General features: G+C 40.3%; 1 protein-coding gene across 2 annotated transcripts in view; it reads left to right on the plus strand.

The window, feature by feature from the left end:
• The window catches only part of LOC119742606 (ubiquitin carboxyl-terminal hydrolase 24-like), a 99,203-nt gene extending 79,366 nt beyond the window's left edge, over positions 1 to 19,837 (plus strand). The window contains exons 48-53 of one of the 2 annotated variants that reach the window (XM_038218722.1): positions 759 to 870; positions 1,478 to 1,599; positions 13,365 to 13,478; positions 14,712 to 14,850; positions 15,882 to 16,036; positions 16,542 to 19,837. In XM_038218722.1, the coding sequence (XP_038074650.1) occupies positions 759 to 870; positions 1,478 to 1,599; positions 13,365 to 13,478; positions 14,712 to 14,850; positions 15,882 to 16,036; positions 16,542 to 16,862 (963 nt within the window). In that variant the 3' untranslated portion in view covers positions 16,863 to 19,837. Of the gene's footprint in view, positions 1 to 758; positions 871 to 1,477; positions 1,600 to 13,364; positions 13,479 to 14,711; positions 14,851 to 15,881; positions 16,037 to 16,541 lie in introns of those variants that run through there. The other variant, XM_038218724.1, reaches the window with a different exon arrangement.
• The last annotated feature ends 323 nt before the right edge of the window (positions 19,838 to 20,160 follow it).

The following is a 20,160-nucleotide window of genomic DNA, read 5'->3' on the forward strand; positions in this document are numbered from 1 at the left end:
TCAGTTACATTTTGGATTGCTGCAAATGATGGACTGAAGCTTTAATTGAAATCGGGTGACGGTTACCCAATGGCTGGTTCTTCATGTACTCACTTCGAGGACATATTGATCTAGTTGTGATATCAAACGTTAATCATGCTTCAAATATAGTCTCACAAAATGATCACCTAATTGAGCCATAATTCTCAGGACTTTAAACCTGTGTCAAATACAGGGTGAGTAAAAGAAAAGCGAAACCCAAATGTCGGAACCATTGTTTTAGTGAAGTTCTGCATGTAGCACTTTCAAAATCTAGAAAATGAAAGTCCAATTCATAAGCTTTCTTTTAGTACAAGAACCATTCAAATCACTCATGTAATTTTCAAGTTACGGAGATTTAAACACAACCACCGTTTTAAAATTCTGTCCAAGGATCACAAAAAGGTAAGTGTTCTTTCAGCAAAACGAAAACAAATCACATAGGGATGTGTGTGAATTGTTTTCATTTGCTGAAAGAACGTACACCTTTTTTTGTGATCCGTGGACAGAACGTTAAAACTGTGGTCCTGTTTAAAATTCCGTAACTTAAAAAGTACATGAGTGATTTGAATGATTCTTGTACTAAAAGAAAGCTGGGCTTTCACATTTTAGAGTTTGAAAGTGCTACATGCAGAACTTGACTTGAACAACAGTCCCGACATTTGGGTTTCATTTTGTTTCACCCTGTATTAGGCATTTCTTTTCTAAAGACTACTTGTTGATTTTTTTGGCCTGCGTAGGATGTTCAGACGAGGCGATGGACGTCCCTGCAAACCAAAGAGTTCACTTATCTCCACACGATGCTGGCTGTCATGATCCTGTACTGTGACGTCTCCAAGTTCAGAACAATTGGTAAGTGTGGCTGTCTGTTGTATGGACTTTGTGCATAAGTACTGTACTACTCTACTGCCAAGAGCATGGTGTTTGTGCCCTTGGGCAAGAAAGTTTATTACAAATGCCTCTATCCACCCAGGAGTATAAATGGGTACTTGTGAGGGTAGAGGACCGAATGTACGCTGATAGCGGCTGCTATGTGGTCTCGTGGCCCTGATGAACGGAGAATAATTGTAAAGCATTTTGAGATCGTTGTGGAAAGCGCTATATAAGCATTACAATTTTGGCTAGGAGCCATCCTCAATCCTCCAAAATCAATGGAGGAGTGACCATTGACTAAATCCTTTAAAATTCACTGTTAATGGGTTGAGGCAGTGCTGATGACATTCAGAAGCAGCGCGGATGATATCGAGCATAATGCAGGGCTCAGTAATGCATGGCTGCAACATCAACAATGCAGGGTCCAAAATGAACGGACACTTTTTGCCATTCAGCCTCAATCTTCCAAAATCCTCCTAAACTGACATGAGGATTTTTGGAGGATTGAGGCGAGTTAGAGTTAATTTTCATTATTAGAAAAGCAATGATTGAATTGGACTTATTGTGGATTACTGTTTATCCCCAGATCAAGGGGATTATCCACCGAGGCAGCGGACATTGATCATCCCCACCAGTAAGCCGCTAGCCATGCCCAGCGACATGCAACAGATCCTCTTTGCCACGGAAGGCATCAAGTACATCCGGGAGGTGAGTTTATAGGTCGCCGAGGTGACCATTCATCTTACAAAAACCCTTCAAGGGTGCGTTTGAGCGTGTTACTCTTGCTACTCCTGAGTGCAGGAAAATGCTGCATGCGTATCACTCTCGGTGCAGGAGTATACTCCCGGCATGACGGAGAGCATACTCTTGCTAACCCGCGGGTCATACTCCTGATGGAGAGCATACTCTTGCTAACCCGCGGGTCATACTCCTGATGGAGAGCATACTCTTGCTAACCCGCGGGTCGTACTCCTGATGGAGAGCATACTCTTGCTAACCCGCGGGTCGTACTCCTGATGGAGAGCATACTCTTGCTAACCCGCAGGTCGTACTCCTGATGGAGAGCATACTCTTGCTAACCCGCGGGTCGTACTCCTGATGGAGAGCATACTCTTGCTGACCCGCGGGTCGTACTCCTGATGGAGAGCATACTCTTGCTGAACTGCGGGTCGTACTCCTGCCGTTTGTGCGCTCAGGAGTATACCCGTGTTAACACGAGTAAGATGCTCAAACACAAACCCCAAAAGTGTTATCAAGAACCGCTGGTATACTGTTGGATGATTTCCAAAGTATGTCACGTTATCAAGAACAAATGTATGATCATACACTTCATACACGTGAGGACTGACAGACAAAGGGAGGACAACAGATTCTTTGTTGACCTCGATCGTTCATCTGTTGTTGAAAATGGTCCCCGATCGTGCATTTATGTGCTTAGTCTATGGGAGGGTGTTACATGCAGGGACAAAGGAAAAGACAATAGCTTGTCCTCAGGAGTTATGTAAAACATGACTGTGGGGTTGTGTGTGTGCGTGCGTTTGTATACCCAATCAAATCGTGGACGTTGAACAATAGAGAACAATAGGATCTACGATTCCCAAAGGTCCACGATTGAGAGTAGTGTACAAAACCAATTAGAGCTGTTGCTAAAAAGTACAAACAAAAGAAGAACAATTGGGGGTCCACGATTGCAGGTGTATACACACCTGTGTGCACGGGTGGGCCATCACTGTATTATGGGGAAGTTTGTTATTGTTACGGAAATTAGGATCAAGTTATGGGGACTTTCTGCTGTCCCCATAGCGTCTTCGGACCCCATAACATTGTGGCAGGATCGATCTTCCCGGGCCAAACCTAAGTTCATTGGGACCAAGTCTGACACTTATTAGAGTGTAGCTGATCTTCCCGAACCCAAGACAAGAGACCACTCAGAGCGACCTCAAGGCTTAGGGAGCAGGTCTGTTTTGGAGGAAATTTACAGCCGATTATGATGATTGTGATTACTCTCTGTTTATAATTGCACAAGAAATACACCTTGACAACAGGATTGTCGGCACAACAAATATGATTGTAATTTATTATCCATAATCAAGAAATAAACAGTAATAATTGGGTTCTAATTGGGCTGATCTATTACCAGGGTCACTTAATTATAGTTGGGAGACAACCCGACCACTACTCATATAAGCAGCCAACGCGCACAGCATCAACAATGTACAATAATGTAAATATTAATACACACCAATGTAAGTAATACACACCAATGTAAATAATGCGCGCCAATGTAAACAACACGCGCCAATGTAAGTAATGTACAGCAATGTAAGCAATACATCTACGCCAATGTAGACAATGCGCGCCAATGTAAGTAATGTACAGCAATGTAAACAATACATCTACCCCAATGTAGACAACGCGCGCCAATGTAAGAAATGTACAGCAATGTAAACAATGCATCTACGCCAATGTAAACAACACGCGCCAATGTAAGTAATGTACAGCAATGTAAACAATACATCTACCCCAATGTAGACAACGCGCGCCAATGTAAGAAATGTACAGCAATGTAAACAATACATCTACGCCAATGTAAACAACGCGCGCCAATGTAAGTAATGTACAGCAATGTAAACAATACATCTACCCCAATGTAGACAATGCGCGCCAATGTAAGTAATGTACAGCAATGTAAACAATACATCTACGCCAATGTAGATATAAATGTGCGCCAATGTAAGTAATGTACAGCAATGTAAACAATACATCTACGCCAATGTAGACAACGCGCGCCAATGTGCGCGTACAGCAATGTAAACAATACATCTACGCCAATGTAGACAATGCGCGCCAATGTAAGTAATGTACAGCAATGTAAACAATGCATCTACGCCAATGTAAACAACGCGCGCCAATGTAAGTAATGTACAGCAATGTAAACAATACATCTACCCCAATGTAGATAATGCGCGCCAATGTTAGTAATATACAGCAATGTAAACAATACATGTACGCCAAAATAAACAATACATGCCAATGTAAATAATACACGTCAATGTAAGTAATGTTTGTAAATGTAAACATAATACACTCCAATGTAAGAATGCACGCCACGCCAGCATATAACCTGTTCAGCCTTGTACCTGATTACGCTTTTCCCATGCAAGCTGGAGTCAGCATTGCACAGTACATTCACTTGTATGGCTGCGCGCATCAGCATTACACAGGGTAACTTAAGCAAAGTCATGGCCTGAACATAGCTTAATGAAGCTTTAAGAGTTTAGACCCCAAAGGCAAAGGTCAATGGTTAAAACAATAGCAACATTTTTCCCACCATTATTTAAGCTGGCGATCTTCTCAGAAACCTGTCACTTTTTTAGACCCCTTAGGCCAAAGATTAGGATTGTTATGATTATTAAAGACAGGAATATTTTTTTTTCAACATACACATGTAACTCAGTCTCAACTTGATATGCCAAGTTTTTCCTAAGTGCATTTGTGCTCGCAGCTACGTGGGTAGTTCTTAGGATAACCAGTCACTTTCGGACCCCATAAGCCAAATGTCAAAGTTCTAATTATTAACAAGAAATGCATTCCGGATGTGCCAACAGCCAGCGACATGGATTCAAGTTTAATGGTGTGGGGACTGTGGGCTTAGCAGCCTGGTATAAAATATGTTGCTGTTCCATAAATTACGTTGCTCGTTTTCATGGAGCTTCATGATCATTTAATAAGGACTCTTTTATTGGGAAACATGTAACTGGTTGTTTTGTTTTGGAAGGGGTGGTGTGGACAAAGTAATAACAAGCCACTGAACGGTGGCTCTTCTCTTAATTGTGCTATTATTTAACCCTAACATCTTAAGGGCACTTTGAGGGTCAAGGACCAAATACTAGTTACATGTATGGTGTCTTGTATGGAAAGAAATGCATACTACAGGTTACTACTCAGTAGTATTTTGTAGCTTTAGGTGAGGTTAGGGTTTACATAGAATGTGTGGGGATGACTCATTTCAAAGCTTGATCATTTTATGGATTTCAAAAATTTAGAACTCAACTCAGGTATGTGAAAGCACACATGTTAATCACAGAACTGTGTTCGTACATGAAATGAAACATTATGGAACATGTTTGCACACGTACAAACAGAGCATAAAGTTTTTAAAACGTGAAATGCGGGAAGCCCTATATTCTGTATAGACCTCTATTTTTGGTTCATTCCCGGCCTTTTAGTTTGATCGCTTCAATGTTCAATTTAATATAGGTTGATGTCTTTAAACTAAGTTGTACATGTACATCCACAACCCTTTTGTAACTAATTTAAATACAGGTGTGTATATGATATCGATCAACTGACTCTCCTGTATTATTGTTTCAATGTAATTGTCACCTGTAGTGCAAAGGAAAATTTTAGATGGGGAAATAATATAAATGTCACCTGCATCATCACAACACAGTCCACGAGCAGAACTGCATTTTCGTTGAAACAGTTTGTTGCCATGTAGTCTTGATTTTTTTTTATTCCTTGTTTATTTTGATCGTTTGAATTTGCAATTCCTGTTGGTTGATGTCTCTAAACCAAGTGATACATGTGCATGGGCCACCCTGTACATGCTAATTTATGTGCAGGTGTGTATGTGATATCACGACAAATCTGACATTGCCATGAGCCAATGCACTCGCCATCTGCACTGAAATGGAGAATTTTCTTGTTATAAGCATTTCCTTGTTTCTGTGTGGTAAGACAGTAAATATCACCTGCATCATCACAACACAGCCCACAAGGATAACTACAACTGTGAGTAAACAGTTTGTTGCCATGTAAGTCAACAGCCATCAACAAACCCTCCTTTCTGTAGGTGTAAATGAGTCGCTTGTTGCTGAAGATCAAATGCGTATCAATCTTTGGAGCAGGCAGTGTTCTGACGAGGGAACCATCTGGGTTGTGTAGAGATATCTGTTCCTTGTCCTTGTAACCCACTGCTATCAGATTGCTGCTGTCCACTGCCAGGCACGTCAGTGTGCCGTCCACGCCGGCCTTTTTACCCGGTAGGAACTGATGAAGGAGCTGGTATTCCTTGTTGAAGATCTTGACTGCAGGATTGTCTAGGATCAGAAGTTGATCACCCTTGTTGATGGCTAGAGCTGTTGCTTTCTGTATGTCATTAGGGTCATTGGGTTCATTTGGTTTATCAGGGTCAGGTTTGTAGGTCTTTGTAGAAATCACCTTCCCCTCTGGATCAAGTGTTAGCAGTTTATCACTGCATGTCACAACCATTTCACTTGTGGAGTATGCTGCTATATGTCCTGAGCAACATTCATCAAGTTCAACTTCTGGAATGGTCTTATCCCTCTCCCATTTCTCCTCCAAGAGCAGAGACCCAAGCTGACCAACCTCTTCACTCTCCTTAAAGCCAAGGAATGACTTCCCATGCTTGATATCCAAACTCTTATGCACCTCCACCTGCTCATTCAAATCCCGCAGCATTTTCTTCTTGGACTCCAGGATCTCATAGCACGTCGCTGTAGTCATCACTTCATTCACTTTACCCAGAATCTGCTGAGACGTTTCTGCATAGGCAAATTCTGTATCTCGTTTAATGGCAATGTCCCTGGCCTCCACTTTGAGTTGTTTTTCTTTCTCTCTGATTTTGGCAATTTCCTTTTCTGCTTTCTGTGAAATTTGAGAGTACATTTTTACCAGCATCTTGTCAAGTCTGTAACGTAAATGACCTGAAGAGGGGTTTGCAGAAATGAATTTTTCAATGCACTCTTCTGTTTTAGATACGGATTCATGTACTTCTTGTTTACATCTGCTGACCGCCTGGTCGATGCTGACGTGAGAATGTATGGATTCTTTGTGATCAATGTTTGTGCATTCATTGCATATGAGGACTTCACATGAGTTACAATACAGACAGAGATCTTGATCTGGATGCTTGAAACACTTGGGAACTTTCTTGAGTTCAGTTTCGGTTATTTCTTGGGACTCAACAGGTAGCTCTGTCAAAGCCACAATCTTGTGATCCTTCATCAGTGCTGCCATTCGATTGTGTGCCATCAGGCATTCTTGACAGAGATAATGCTTGCAATCCATGCATCGAGAAATGGCTTCATTCTCCTCATCGCATGCCTGACACATGACTTTTAACCCCTGACCTTCAGTCTGTTCCTGTTGATTGACATCCTTTGATCCTCCAGGTAGCATGTCCACGCCAGCTTCTGTCAGGGCAGTTTCCTTCCGACACAACGGACAGACGATATTTTTGTCGTCCTTATTTTGTGTCAGTCTGAGTTCTTGCAGACATTTCAGGCAGAAGATATGTGAGCAGTCTAGCATCCTAGGATCCTTGTAGTCAGTGTAACAGATAGGACATTCTTGAAGTTCCTTCCGAGTCTCATCCAAGACTAGATCGGTCGCACCTCCTTCTGCCATCTTGCTCAGTTGTACTCTACATGAACCATATGAGAGTGGAAACAAAAACAAGCTTTCAACTAATATGCATACTATAAGATGCTGTATAAATATAGACTGACTCATGTTCAGTATACAGCAGAATGCCGCTATAACGAACATTGTTGGATCCACAGAAAGTGTTCGTAATAATGATTGTTCGGTATAGTGATTTTGAACCGCTGGTACCCTCTTTTGACCAATAGTGAACTGGCATTTCTCACATCCCGCGGCCGCACGAGGAGTCATCACGACATTTTAGCAACGGTCAGTTTTCCCTTTAATTCCTTGGGCCGGGTGATTTTCCGTTTAATTCCTTGGGGAAATATGATCTGTCACTCATCGACATTCACACACGATGTAACTATGGGTGGTTCGATGTTCGGGAATTAAAAGGGGCCCAAATAGTGTTTAATACATGAACAACCAGTAGATTTTTTTGTTAATCTGTTGACTGTTTTCAACAACAATGTTCGGTGTGTTTTGTACATTAAAACTGGGAGCCAAGGATGATGTTCGGTATAGCCGAATATTCGGTATAGCGGTGTTCGGTATAGCGGCGTTCCACTGTAGTTCTCTAACAGTTTGCATACTTGTAGATGTAAATATGTATTTAAATCACTTCAATAAAAAAGTTCATGCAGTTGAAATCAAAAACATACATGCACATAACAATACGAAGGTGAATAATCAAAGAACATCATGACAGTCAATATTTGTTCTTCTTGGATACATGAGAGCATAATGCAGTCTGTCATGGTGCTATTTATTATATTCCCCTGTGTGGCTGCATCAAAGGGAATATACAACATTTGCCAACGTCAAAAACAAAACTACCAAATTATTATGAAATACCTTACTGGACTGTTAGTGAATGACAGTCTAAAGCATCCTGTAAAATCATGGCACCTGGTGTGCTGACATTTTCAAGAAAGTGGTATTTTTATTTCAATTTCAAACACTGGTGGGCCAACCAGCCAATCATGAAAATGCTGGCTGTTTTTTTTCAAATACTTCCTCCCCCCCCCCCTATTTCCCATAATCTGAATATTGTTTGCAACTGGTACAAGCCTTCTAGACTGGTTCCCTGACTTTACAACTCCCTGACGTCTATTAATTGTTCCATTTCAATTTAAGTGGCATCAGGGAACCAGACTACAGGAACATGATTGTTTTTCTTGGTTTTTCTAGAATCTACAAACCCAAAATGTCAAACAAGTCAGTGTAACAATAATTTGCTGTAAAAAACTAACCCGCAAAATCCATCTATTTCTGAAAATTACAGCAAAGGCAAATGTTGTATATTCCCATAACATTGTCCACCTACCTACAAGTTCAACAGACCTGTTTATGGGCACTTTGAAGTTGTTTGTTGCATGCAATCTGTCAGCAAAATCAGCCACACCCTACTATTACTACAACAGCACGACTGTATGTTGTGTACACGGATTGTCCAATACTGAATAGTGCCTCGCTACCACACCTGTCAAGTGCACAGCAACGGCTGTTGTGATGTAAACTTTGAACTGTTTCCTCATGAACACAATGTCTCATGTGCAAAATTCCCGGGTTTTTATGAAGAGCTTTAATTATGAGACACCTCTGACCTCAAGCCTATTGTTGTTGGTTGTGGCTAGGTGTTCAGAAATTGTACATTGTACCCAGCTGCTCTTGTGCATGTAGGCAGATGGATCGATGTGTAGAAAAAGTTTACGATAACCTTTACGGATTATTCCACCGGGTTGGGAAACAATGTGTGACATATATGACCATATTATGAAAAGTATGAATGCCTTGCTTGCAGAGGCTAAAATCTCCATTCACTTCCGAAAATCGGTCATTCAGTTTCCTCTGAATTTGAATGCATGATCTTTAATCCCATTTGAACTCAACAAAAGTTCAGTCGTTTTCATTGTCCGTGCATTCCGTTTTGAGAAACAGACGACCAATTACGTTACCTATGCATTCATTTACGCAAGCATACCTTTTCTGAATTGATTTCTGGTACAGCTAATTTGATTGACGGTAAATGAAAATAAAACCCCTAATTTTATCTCAGTGGTGCCGAATGCATTAAACTAAAAGTGAAATAGAATGGTAAATGTTTGAAATGGTCCTCTAAAAGTGAAAAAGAAGTCTTGTAAACGAATCTGAATAGACATAAACGAAAGGTGCTGCTCAATCACTTAATTGATTGAACTGAAATGGATTTGAATGCTCTGGTAGCGAAAATGAAATGCGTGTTCAGAGCGATTCTCAAATTCAGACGAAAATAAATGACCGATTTTCAGAAGTGAATGAACGCTTTAGGAAATTGGCCGGGAAAACCTATATTTGTTGTTGGGTGTTTCACTACTGCAGAAAGTTTTAAATCATTCGAATGTGTTTTGCCAAAAATATGAGCAAAAATGTCATTTCGATGTAACATTGACACCGTGTCAATGTAAATTTCTGTAAAACATTACCCAAATTCCCTTTAAGACCACAATAACAACATACATGTATGCATAGACATCTTGACAAATGTTGTCAAGATGACTTTATCGCAGGGCATGTGACGTCATGTGATGTAGCTTTATTTTTGGAATTATTATAAGCATTTTGAACAACCTTAGAACTGTATCAAGCACTCCAAACAGTGACTGTAAAAGAACCCAAAAAATGCAAAGAAAAACCCTATGTTCTGTTTGAACAGACATAGTCGTTCTAGTTGGTTTTTTTTTCTTGTTTTCAGCCATTGCCCATAACATTTGTACACCCTATCATCGTGCATGGAACTAAAATCAATCCAATTGACTTTATACTCAGGACACACTTAGACCAGCATCTGAAGATGTGTACCGAACATTGATGTCATCATGACATCATCAGGTGTCACGGGACGTCACAATTAATGTGTACATTTCGAAGGTCTATATCTCCAGAACTACAGCTCCGATATGCAGTGGCGTAGCCAGGAATTTTTCAGTGGGGGGGGGGGGGGGCGCTGGGGGGGGGGGCTGGAACATTTCATGGGGGGCGTCATGTAGGGGCGTCAATCGCTTCTCAAAAGTGGAACGGGGGACATACCTTGATCAGAACTGATGCAAGCCCGAAGCGCAAAGCGCGAAGCCCTTACGGCGTGGGGTTTGGGGCCCGCTTAAGGGCCTCGAAAAAAATGGATTCTAGATGTTCTGCGGTGTGATCTGAAGCAATTTCTTACCACTTTCCTCCATGCTTTAAAGAGGTTGTGGAATGCTAGAAGACATTTCCGTCATTTTTTGGGTATATGTAGCCCAAGGTGTGATGAAATAAAAGCGACTATTGTTTCTGTCATGAAATGAGTACAAAGGGTACTTTTGAGAGCTATTTTTCAGGTCCTGTTTCGACCCGAACGTGCAATTTGTGTAAAAGTCGTCGTTGCGGGCAGCAAACAAAACACAGTTCGTGACGTAATAAACAGGACTCGTTTATGCTATTCTGCATCGGGAGTCCTGTTTATTACGTCACGATTTACTGGTTTTTGTTTGCTGCCCGCAACGACGACTTTTACACAAATTGCACTTTCGGGTCGAAACAGGCATGACAGGACTTGAAAAACAGCTCTCAAAAGTACCTTTTGTACTCATTTTATGACAGAAACAATAGTCGTTTTTATTTTATCACACCTTAGGCTACATATACCCGAAAAGTGACGGAAATGTCTTCGAGCATTCCACAACCTCTTTAACTTATATTTTCTTAGCAAAAGATAATTATTTGAACATCGTTTTCGAGGTTGGAGTCATTGAATCAGCTATCGGTATTCTGATGGCTATAAGGGCCCGCTTAGGGCCCCCGAAAAAATTGGATTCTCGATGCTCTGTGGTGTGATCTGAGGCAATTTTTTACCACTTTAACCAATAATTATCTTAGCACAAAAGATAATAATTTAAACATAATTTCCGAGGTTTTCTCAGCTAAAGGTCATTGAACCAGCTACCAGAATTCTGAGCTATAGGCGTGGGGTTCGGGGCCCGCTTAAGGGCCCCGAAAAATTTTGGATTCTAAATGCTCTGTGGTGCTATCTGAGGCAATTTCTGACCACTTTAACCAATATTTTCTAAACAAAAGATACATTGTAGTACATAATAGGGCCCTGTAAATGAAACACAAGTTCAAAAATCTGGGGAAGGATATTGTGTCCCCACCCTTCAAAAAGTAGGGGGGGGACCAGTCCCCCTGTAGCCCCTGTGCATTTTTCTTTGGCCTTTATCGATAAAAAGATAGGTCTGATTTTGTTGTAACTTGGTATGTACCTTTGGCGGGATGTGTTATAGATGAAAATTGAAGTGATGTCATGAAGACGTTATCATGACATGTAACGTTACATCACATTAAAGGTGGGTGCGTCTTGTCCCTATCATACACATGAGGAAGTGTGTATATAACCACATGTCAGTGCTGATTGGCCAGTGTCTGATTGGCTTGTCTCTGATTGGCTCCTTGATATTCTTTATATCTTGATAGTCATCGTGAGTGGCACATTCATATTGCATTTAATGCAACCACGGGATGCATTTTGCGCTGACGGTAATTTCCTGCAAAATGCCGTGACCTGTCAATTTCCATCTATACAATGCATTCATCAGTTGCCTGTCTCATCTGTTTTCTAATAACTTTTGTGAAAACAAAATGCCAACTGGTACTCAACTGTTGCTAATTCCTACCTTTGATAACTTGCCTCATGTCAAGAAGTTGATGACGTCATCGTTCGATTAGCAGCGCCATTATTAAAACCCTCCTATACTTGTAACTATCACAAACTGCCAAAAAGCCTAAGCCTACCTCTCTCAATAGCTTCTGTACAGGCCGGTCACCAACTACCAGAAACCCCTATGGATTACACAATATAAATGCCAAAGCCTGTTGAAGATACAGGTAGCTTGACCATTAATGGGCAAGCTAGTTCGCCTAGGAATTATTGTGGACCATTGGTTTACCATAGTTACACTAAAGTTGCCCGAACTCTGTTTAGTTGACGATAGTTGACTACGCTAGTCGACTATTAGTATTAGGAACCAGCCTCCTGGGCCTGGTTGCATCGCTGGTAACCAATACCCGCGCGCATTCATAACGTACAGCAGGGAGCCAGACCCTGGAAGTTTTGCAATGACATTTTGACCAGCGTTTGAAACGTTGCCTTGTCCTTCCTTGAGTGTGTGTGAGATTGTTTCTGCATTCAATAGGGGACGTTGAACAATCGAGAACAATAGGGTCCCCAAATCCCAAAGGTCCCCAATTTAGCGATGTGTACAAAACATATGGGAGGTCTTCCTAAAAAGTTAGAGTACAAACAAAAGAGGGACAAAAGAGGCAAATACACACTTGGTGTGGGTGTACATGTGTGGCTTTACGATAGAGGACAGACACATAAAGGGAGAACAAAAGATCCTTTCAGTCCTCGAGCGTTGGGTCTTTTGTTGAAAACAGTCCTCAATCGTACGGTTATGTGCTTAGTCTGTTGGAGAGTGTAATATGACAGGGATAAGGGGAAACACAAAGCATTGTCCTCTGGCGTATAGAAATTTGCACAACTGCATGTTCTTGTACGGCTTAATGATAGACGACAGACACACAAAGGGGACAAAGGATTTTGTACATCCTTGATTGTCAATTTCTACAAGTCTTACTCTTCAATCTTTTGTTAAAAAACGATCTTTGAATGTAAGTTTGTGATGTGTTCAGTCAATAGGAACAAAGAGAAACACAATGAAATACATGTATGTTTCCTAAAAAAAAAACCTGCGTAGCACCAAAATTAATTGTGTCTTGGAAGCCCATTTATTAAACTACTTTTAAGTGAGATAATTATTTCCATTGCCCTACACGTTAAAATGTTATCACTATTTAGACAAAGTAACCCTAAATCAGGTTCGTCCAAAGTTACATGTGTTGCGCCTGAATGTTTGTTTCAACAACTGTAGAACACAATATCTTTATTAATAACACTGCTTTTGGCTAACAATTCCAATGTGGTCCCCCCCCCCCCCCCCCCCCCGCAGGTCATACTGATGTTCCGTGAAGTACCCAATGCAACCACTGCACTGCTCGACATGCTGCTGCATTGCTGCTACTGCAACGACACGTTCACCTTGTCCGTCATGATGATGATCCACGTAAGTACAATTCCTTACAATTCAAGTTGATCCAACAAATGTTTGTACTGTATGTTTTTATTTAAATCCCCCAAAAGACCCAAAAAAAATTCGGGGGGGGGGGAAGGATTGAGGACATCTGCAACCTTCAGGATTGTATTTCAGCAAGTAATTCAAAATTTGTTAAGACGGGCAGATTTGTCATTTTTTGTCTCATTCATATTGATGAACATTGTTTTAAAGGTAGAGTAGATCATTTGCAGCTTTACAAAAAGTAACTGACAAAGTTATTGTTGAAAAGCTTACTTGGTTTAAAGTTAGTAAGCGCACTAATCTCCCTGTGAAATTATTCCTGCTGGCATGCTGTCATTTTGAAGAAAACAATAGAAGAAGGCCATTTCCAAAGATGCGTCAAGTGAGACATTTTTGGAAATGTCCGTTAGTTGTTGGTTTGTAATTCGGTGAATCTGTGAATGGGTGTGCACAAGTGTTGACTCGATGCAAATTTCAAAAGATGCGTTAAGTGATGCATTTTGGGACATTTATAGTTGTTGGTTTGTAATTTGTTAAATCTGTGAATGGGTTGAAACAACGCACATACGTGCGCGGATGCTATTATTCGTCGGTTGAATGCATGACATCGTATAGCTGCAATCAGCTGAATGAGAACGGGTCCCGGATGCTGATTTCTGGCGAAATTCAAAGCATGACTCGGCAACTCTTGAATTGAAATCAAGTTCCTAGAATATTGTTTTCTCGGAACATACAGCATTTACTGAGCTAAAACTTCATCAGGTTAGTTGCTAAGCACCCATCCTTAGATTTTGAGCACTTTTGTCGCTTCAAAAAAAAAAACACAAATGACAAATGATCTACCCTACCTTTAACAAGTGTTTAATTTGTGTCAAGGAAATGCTTTGTACAGACAGTTTGTACATAAAAATTTCTCATTTGATTTTACTATGCCAAGCAATGATTTCTTACAGTCTGCAGACTTGAATGTTATTAAAGGCACGTATATGTACCGGTAGGAACATGGGCAATGATCCAGAAACGTACTTAACAATTTATCGAGAAAACCCTTGCTCAAAGTGAAGATAAAAAACGCACAATAGCAACTGATCCTGTTTACCTTTTAAATATAACAAGGGAGATTGAAATTGGAAACGCTACAATATTTGCCAGAATTTTTTTCTCTTTGTTGTATTGATTTTCTTTCATTTATTGTCTCTCCGCCCTGATTGGCCGATACAGGGTCAGGTGTCCTCGGCACCCACCAATGAGCTAAAGCACATCTTGATTCTCCTCCTGGAGCTGTTGATGATGGAGGACCCCCTGCAGGGCAAGCGCCTCAAGCTAGCCGTGGAAGGGAACAACAGCAATGGCCTTTTGGGTAAGGAGCACTCATCTCTGTATATACTGACTGGGTAGGGTGAAGCCACTCGGATGCCATCTTGGGAGGCCAAGACATATGGGTTATTGCATCAATGTGGGGTCCACTTTTTTCATGTGCCTGTTACATCTGATATCTGCGATTATATAATTCTGATGCATTCCTTAATGCAGTCATCCTCCAAGAGTGAATGTGAATCAGTTGCAAACTACCTACCCAACAAATAAAACGTGTATTTCTTAATGATACTTGAATAAGGGAATGAATGTGTGCTTGGCTGGTTTTAAACAAGTCCGTTTAAGACTGGCTGGGGGAATGGATGCTGATAATAGCCCGAGCCAAAGGGAGGGATGTTATTAGCGACCAGGCCCCTAGCCAGTCTTAAACAGGCTTGTTTAATATCTGTCAAGCACATGCATATTTATTCCCGTTCATGAATACCTTTCAGTCAAAGAGTCAAAACAAGTCAAACATTTCCAAGGTGCTGAACTACTAACCTCATGAAGTTTCAGCTCAGCTTTAGCTGTATATTTCGAGAAAAACAACATTCTAGCATCTCGATTTCAAATCAAAAGTTGCTGAATCATGTTTTAAATTGGGCCTAAATTCAGCGTCCGAGACACGTTCTCACTTGGCTGATTCCAGCTATGCGATGTCGCGCACTGATCCGATGAATTATGGAGGGCCCGCGCGTGTGCGTCATGTCAACCCTTGCGTGCGCTTCCCCGAATAAAAAAAACGAACTACTTACGGAAATTTTCAATGGTGCGTCTTTAGATGCACTGTTGGAAAGGCCTTCTTTTGTTGATTACTTGAAATTGACAGCTTGCCAGAAAGAATAATTTCACAGGGAGTTAAGTCCCTTACTACAGGTTTCATTTCAACCAAGTATGTTTTTCAACAATAATTACGTTAGTTACTTTTTGGATAGCTGCAAATGATGGACTGCAGCTTTAATTGCCTTCCTTGCAGACTTTTTCATCGTGGCTGATTTAACATTAATCTCACCATTTCTTGTTATTGTCTTGCAGAGATCATCCGTAAATGTACGTCCACGGACAGCCGTCGGTCCTACCAGTGCATCAAATTCCTGGTCCATCTGTCCAACAAATGCTCCATGGCCAAAGAGTATCTGATGACCATCTCGGTCCGGTGGCAGTGGGCGGTCAACTGGCTCAAGAAAAAGGTAAGAACTTCTCCTCAATATGTAGTTTTTTTAAGGTTCAGTTAACCAGGTATATCTCTGAGTCAAAAGGTTTAATTTTCCACGTTAACCAAGTCAATAGGTGTTACTTTTCTCGTTAACCAAGTCAAAAGGTATAACTATCCAAGTTAACCAAATGAAAAGACTAGCTTATTATATAAACAGTATTTCAATCTCGGTTACTTGTAAGCAAGCTGACTCAAAGGCATATAGTATCATTTGCATTTTTCCCAGAAGTAACCTAGCACATTATTATCGAAAAGCTTACTTGGATTTAAGATCGTACTAGTACTAAACACCTCGTGAAATGTTTTCGTCTGGCTTGCTGTCATTTAGAAGCAATTAAGAAATGTAGGTGATTTCCTACGATCTGTCAATTGGCTGATCTTTTATTTTTATCCCAGAAATTAATACAAGAATCTATAGCAACTTTCTATCAAGACTAGACAATTAATGCTTATTTTGTTTATGTTGCTGTTTTGCATAGATGAGCGAGCACTACTGGACGCCTCAGAACGTCTCCAACGAATCCAGCACGGGACGGTCCTTCCAACGCACCATGAGTGCTCAGGACACGCTGGCCGAAGCCACCGCGCTGTTGGATGAGCTCAACACGCGTGACGACGACGGTGAACACATCGAGAACGACGAAGAGGAGGAGGAGTACGTCGAGGGGGACTCCAACACCAAGATGGAGGTCAACGGGTCGTCAGAGGGGTCAGAGGTCAACGGGAATGAAGACAGCTCCGAGTCTTCCAAGACGCTGGTTCAGGACGACGTGGGCGACTTGGATGACATTGATACATAACGGCGTTTTTTTTTTCTGTTTCAGAATTTGTAGCCAATAGAAGATGGTTCCTTACTCCTGGGGTCATAAGTCAGAGGTCATCACAGGTCAGGTCGTAGGAAACCAAGGGCCAGGTTGCGTATTTTTTTTTTGCTGACACATCGTATTTTAACCAATCACATCACGCACCCTAACATGAATATTTATCACGCTGTGTGGATGGAAGACACTTAGGTTTTCGTAGTGTTTTCCCTGCAATTAACTTATGCCAATAAACAAAATATTTCATAAAATTGGACAAGGGTTCAAACCATCTTGCGATCCATGGTTCACTCCACTATCCACTAGGTCAATCCTGCTTTACCTAGGCTGGGAGCTCTCAATTGTTGAAAACAGCCACTTGACTGAAAGGACAACTTGGCACAGAATGTCTGTTTGCATAGGGTTAAAGCAGACAATGAATGCTTCATAACAATATTTGTTGGCCAAGCAAGTCAAGAAGTTATAATACCTCGCATGATTTGTACCGCGACAAACCTGTTTTTGCTGAGCAGATATTTTCCATGCTTACCAGATTTCTGTTGGCTGCTGTTCCTGTTCATCAGTCGTTCACTCTATTCACCACGTTCACTGTAAGCCATAATTTTGTGTCGCACAAATTCTTCTATTTTAAGCCAATATAGGACAAAGTTTGTTTGTTATTTTTTTTATTTGGACTTGAGTGTAGATTGTAGAAGCAATAATTTTATACGGACACAATTTGTAGCATATGGTATGTGTGTCGTTTTACCGTAAAGTCTCACAGCCAGGTTAGCAAGGGATGCAAAAGTGACACAATTTTATAAAAACCTGAATTTAAACCTTTTTTCACACTGATTCTTTTTATTGGATGTTTTGCATAGTAACTTGGTCCATTTCTAACCGTTACCACTCCCGGGTCCTACATATTCCATCAGAATTTTTTTTGAAGGATTTTATAGGATTTAGGAAGTTGGGCCTAGCTTTTATTTTTTGACACAGGGGTTGATGCACCTTTGAAGTTTCAAAAATGACTTTGTTTTGTGCACTGTGTTTGATTTTGTAGGATTCAGGAATTTTCTATCAAAAGTGCTGCGGGATTTACAGTGAATTTCTTTTTTTTCTTCTGTTTATTGATTACCCCACTTGATTAAATCAAGTTGCAAAATAGTTTATGCATTGAAATAACTTTAGATCAAATAACTCTACAAAGATGTTTGAATGTGAAATCTGTGCATAGAGTAAATTCTTCACTGTAAAAATACTGAATTCTGGCATCTTCAAGCAAACTTGAATCCTCGATCCTGATTGGCTGATCCATGGCAACAACATTATCCATATCGCAGTCTTGGTATCGCACTATTCTTAGATGTGCACTATACCTACTGCACGCACGTGTTAAACGATAACCGCTGGAAAGTTCGTGTACAGGGTGCGCACGTTCGATCCAGCTTTACTGTGCGTCAAGTTGGCTTGAAGATAAATCCGTTTTCCACTCGCGCTCATGGAAAATGAAAAATTTGGTGCGTCTGTGTTCCACATACCACTTGGTCTTCAGCCTTCTGGCATTTGGTACTCAGACGCACTACTTTGTCCTGTGTTCAACTCACGCTCGTGGGATGATTAAATGACTATGACATACATTTTGTCATCATTATTGTCTGCTGTAAATAGTTTTTAAAAACAACAACAACAACAACAAAACGGGTTGTACTTGAGATTTTCACACAGCATGAGTACTCTATCTAACAACTTTTCAAAACTGCCTCAGCTAAAACAGAATTTGATAGTATTTTTGGATCTAGATTTGAAACTAGCTGCGACTGGTTTCAACCAGATAGATTACATGTATATCATTAACCTTTGACCGTGATGTGTTTCATGAGAACCAATCAGATTGTACCAGGAATGGCATGAATATTCATAAAAAGGAAAGCATCCAATACCAGGCGACTACCTTCACTCTTTCATCCAATCGCAACTGCATGTGGTATCGCTATGGCAATACCTAATTAATATGCATTTTCGGTATCTTCCATGTAGATAGTTTGGTAGCGGTGTGTTTTAAGTAAAAATGAATAACTTATAGTTACACACACCAATGCAAGTTATTTTTCAAGTAGCATTAAATGAGATTTGAATTTTCATTTTTTTTGGTGGGGGGGGGGTGTTTTGCTCGATATGTTAACTATTGAAGGTCCCTTTCTGTGTAAATTTAATAACATCTTCATCAAGTGCTGTAAATAGTATGCCTCACTATTTCATATGTAAATACTTTGTACATAAGAAAAATACAACGTAGGTTTTTGTTAAAAATTCAAAATGCCCATTTTTCATTTTAAAATGAGATAAAGAGACCATTGAGATAAGTTGGGAAAAACAATTCTTGTTGTTCATTTGTATGTGGGATTTTTTCAATTGAGAAGATGAAAATACCTGGTCAATGTTAAGGTCATATGGACATTTATGTAGGGGGCTGAGTTCTTGCACACTTTAACATAATTAACATCTGCACAATTATTCTGTTGTGTTCCAAATTTTGTTTCAAGTAGTTATGAAGTTTTACTTTTTCAATTGGTTCAGTAATTCCATTTGTTTTAACCCATTGTCAAATTCCATAAGAAAAAATCTGAAATTATATTTAATTTGAAGTTCATAGGATGTGGTGCTTTAATGCTTGTAGCATAAGTTGAAAAGTTGCATTTTTGTTCGTCTGTTGAATTGTTTGTAATGTTAACTGTGCTTTAAATACTGACGTGACATTACAAACTACGCTTTTTATGCTACAGAAAAGTAGACCTTGCAGCAAAGGTTTCCACCTGAATTATTTTCATTTTCTGCAGTCAGTGAAGCAACCTTGATAAGCAGAAAAACTTTAACCTTTTTTAGTTTTAATTTTGTATAGGTAATGTGTGCAATGAGCAGATTATTCCAAAATTGCACCCGCCAGGTACGAACATTTGATATATCTGTTCAAAGATCATATAGTACACATTATTTTCATTCCGTTTAAAATCAAGGCAATTTATTGTATCCAAGGATCGAGTTAAACCATATTATTATTATTTTTATCAGGCTTCCAGTGATACAAATAAATCACTGTATTGTATGCTTTCACGTCCGCAGACGACTGCAATATTATGTCAGTCAAAGTACCCAGATGAGGACAATATTATTTTTTGATATTTTCCTTATCCGGGCATTTTAACAATTTTCGCTGGTTCCCACACAATCAAGAGCGTAGAACCTCACAGTTGTCAACCGGTCAGCACAGCGTAGCGCGGTACCATCGCACGCGGGC

The sequence above is a fragment of the Patiria miniata genome, unplaced genomic scaffold (genome assembly GCF_015706575.1).
Source record: "Patiria miniata isolate m_02_andy unplaced genomic scaffold, ASM1570657v1 HiC_scaffold_6, whole genome shotgun sequence".
Taxonomy (NCBI): domain Eukaryota; kingdom Metazoa; phylum Echinodermata; class Asteroidea; order Valvatida; family Asterinidae; genus Patiria; species Patiria miniata.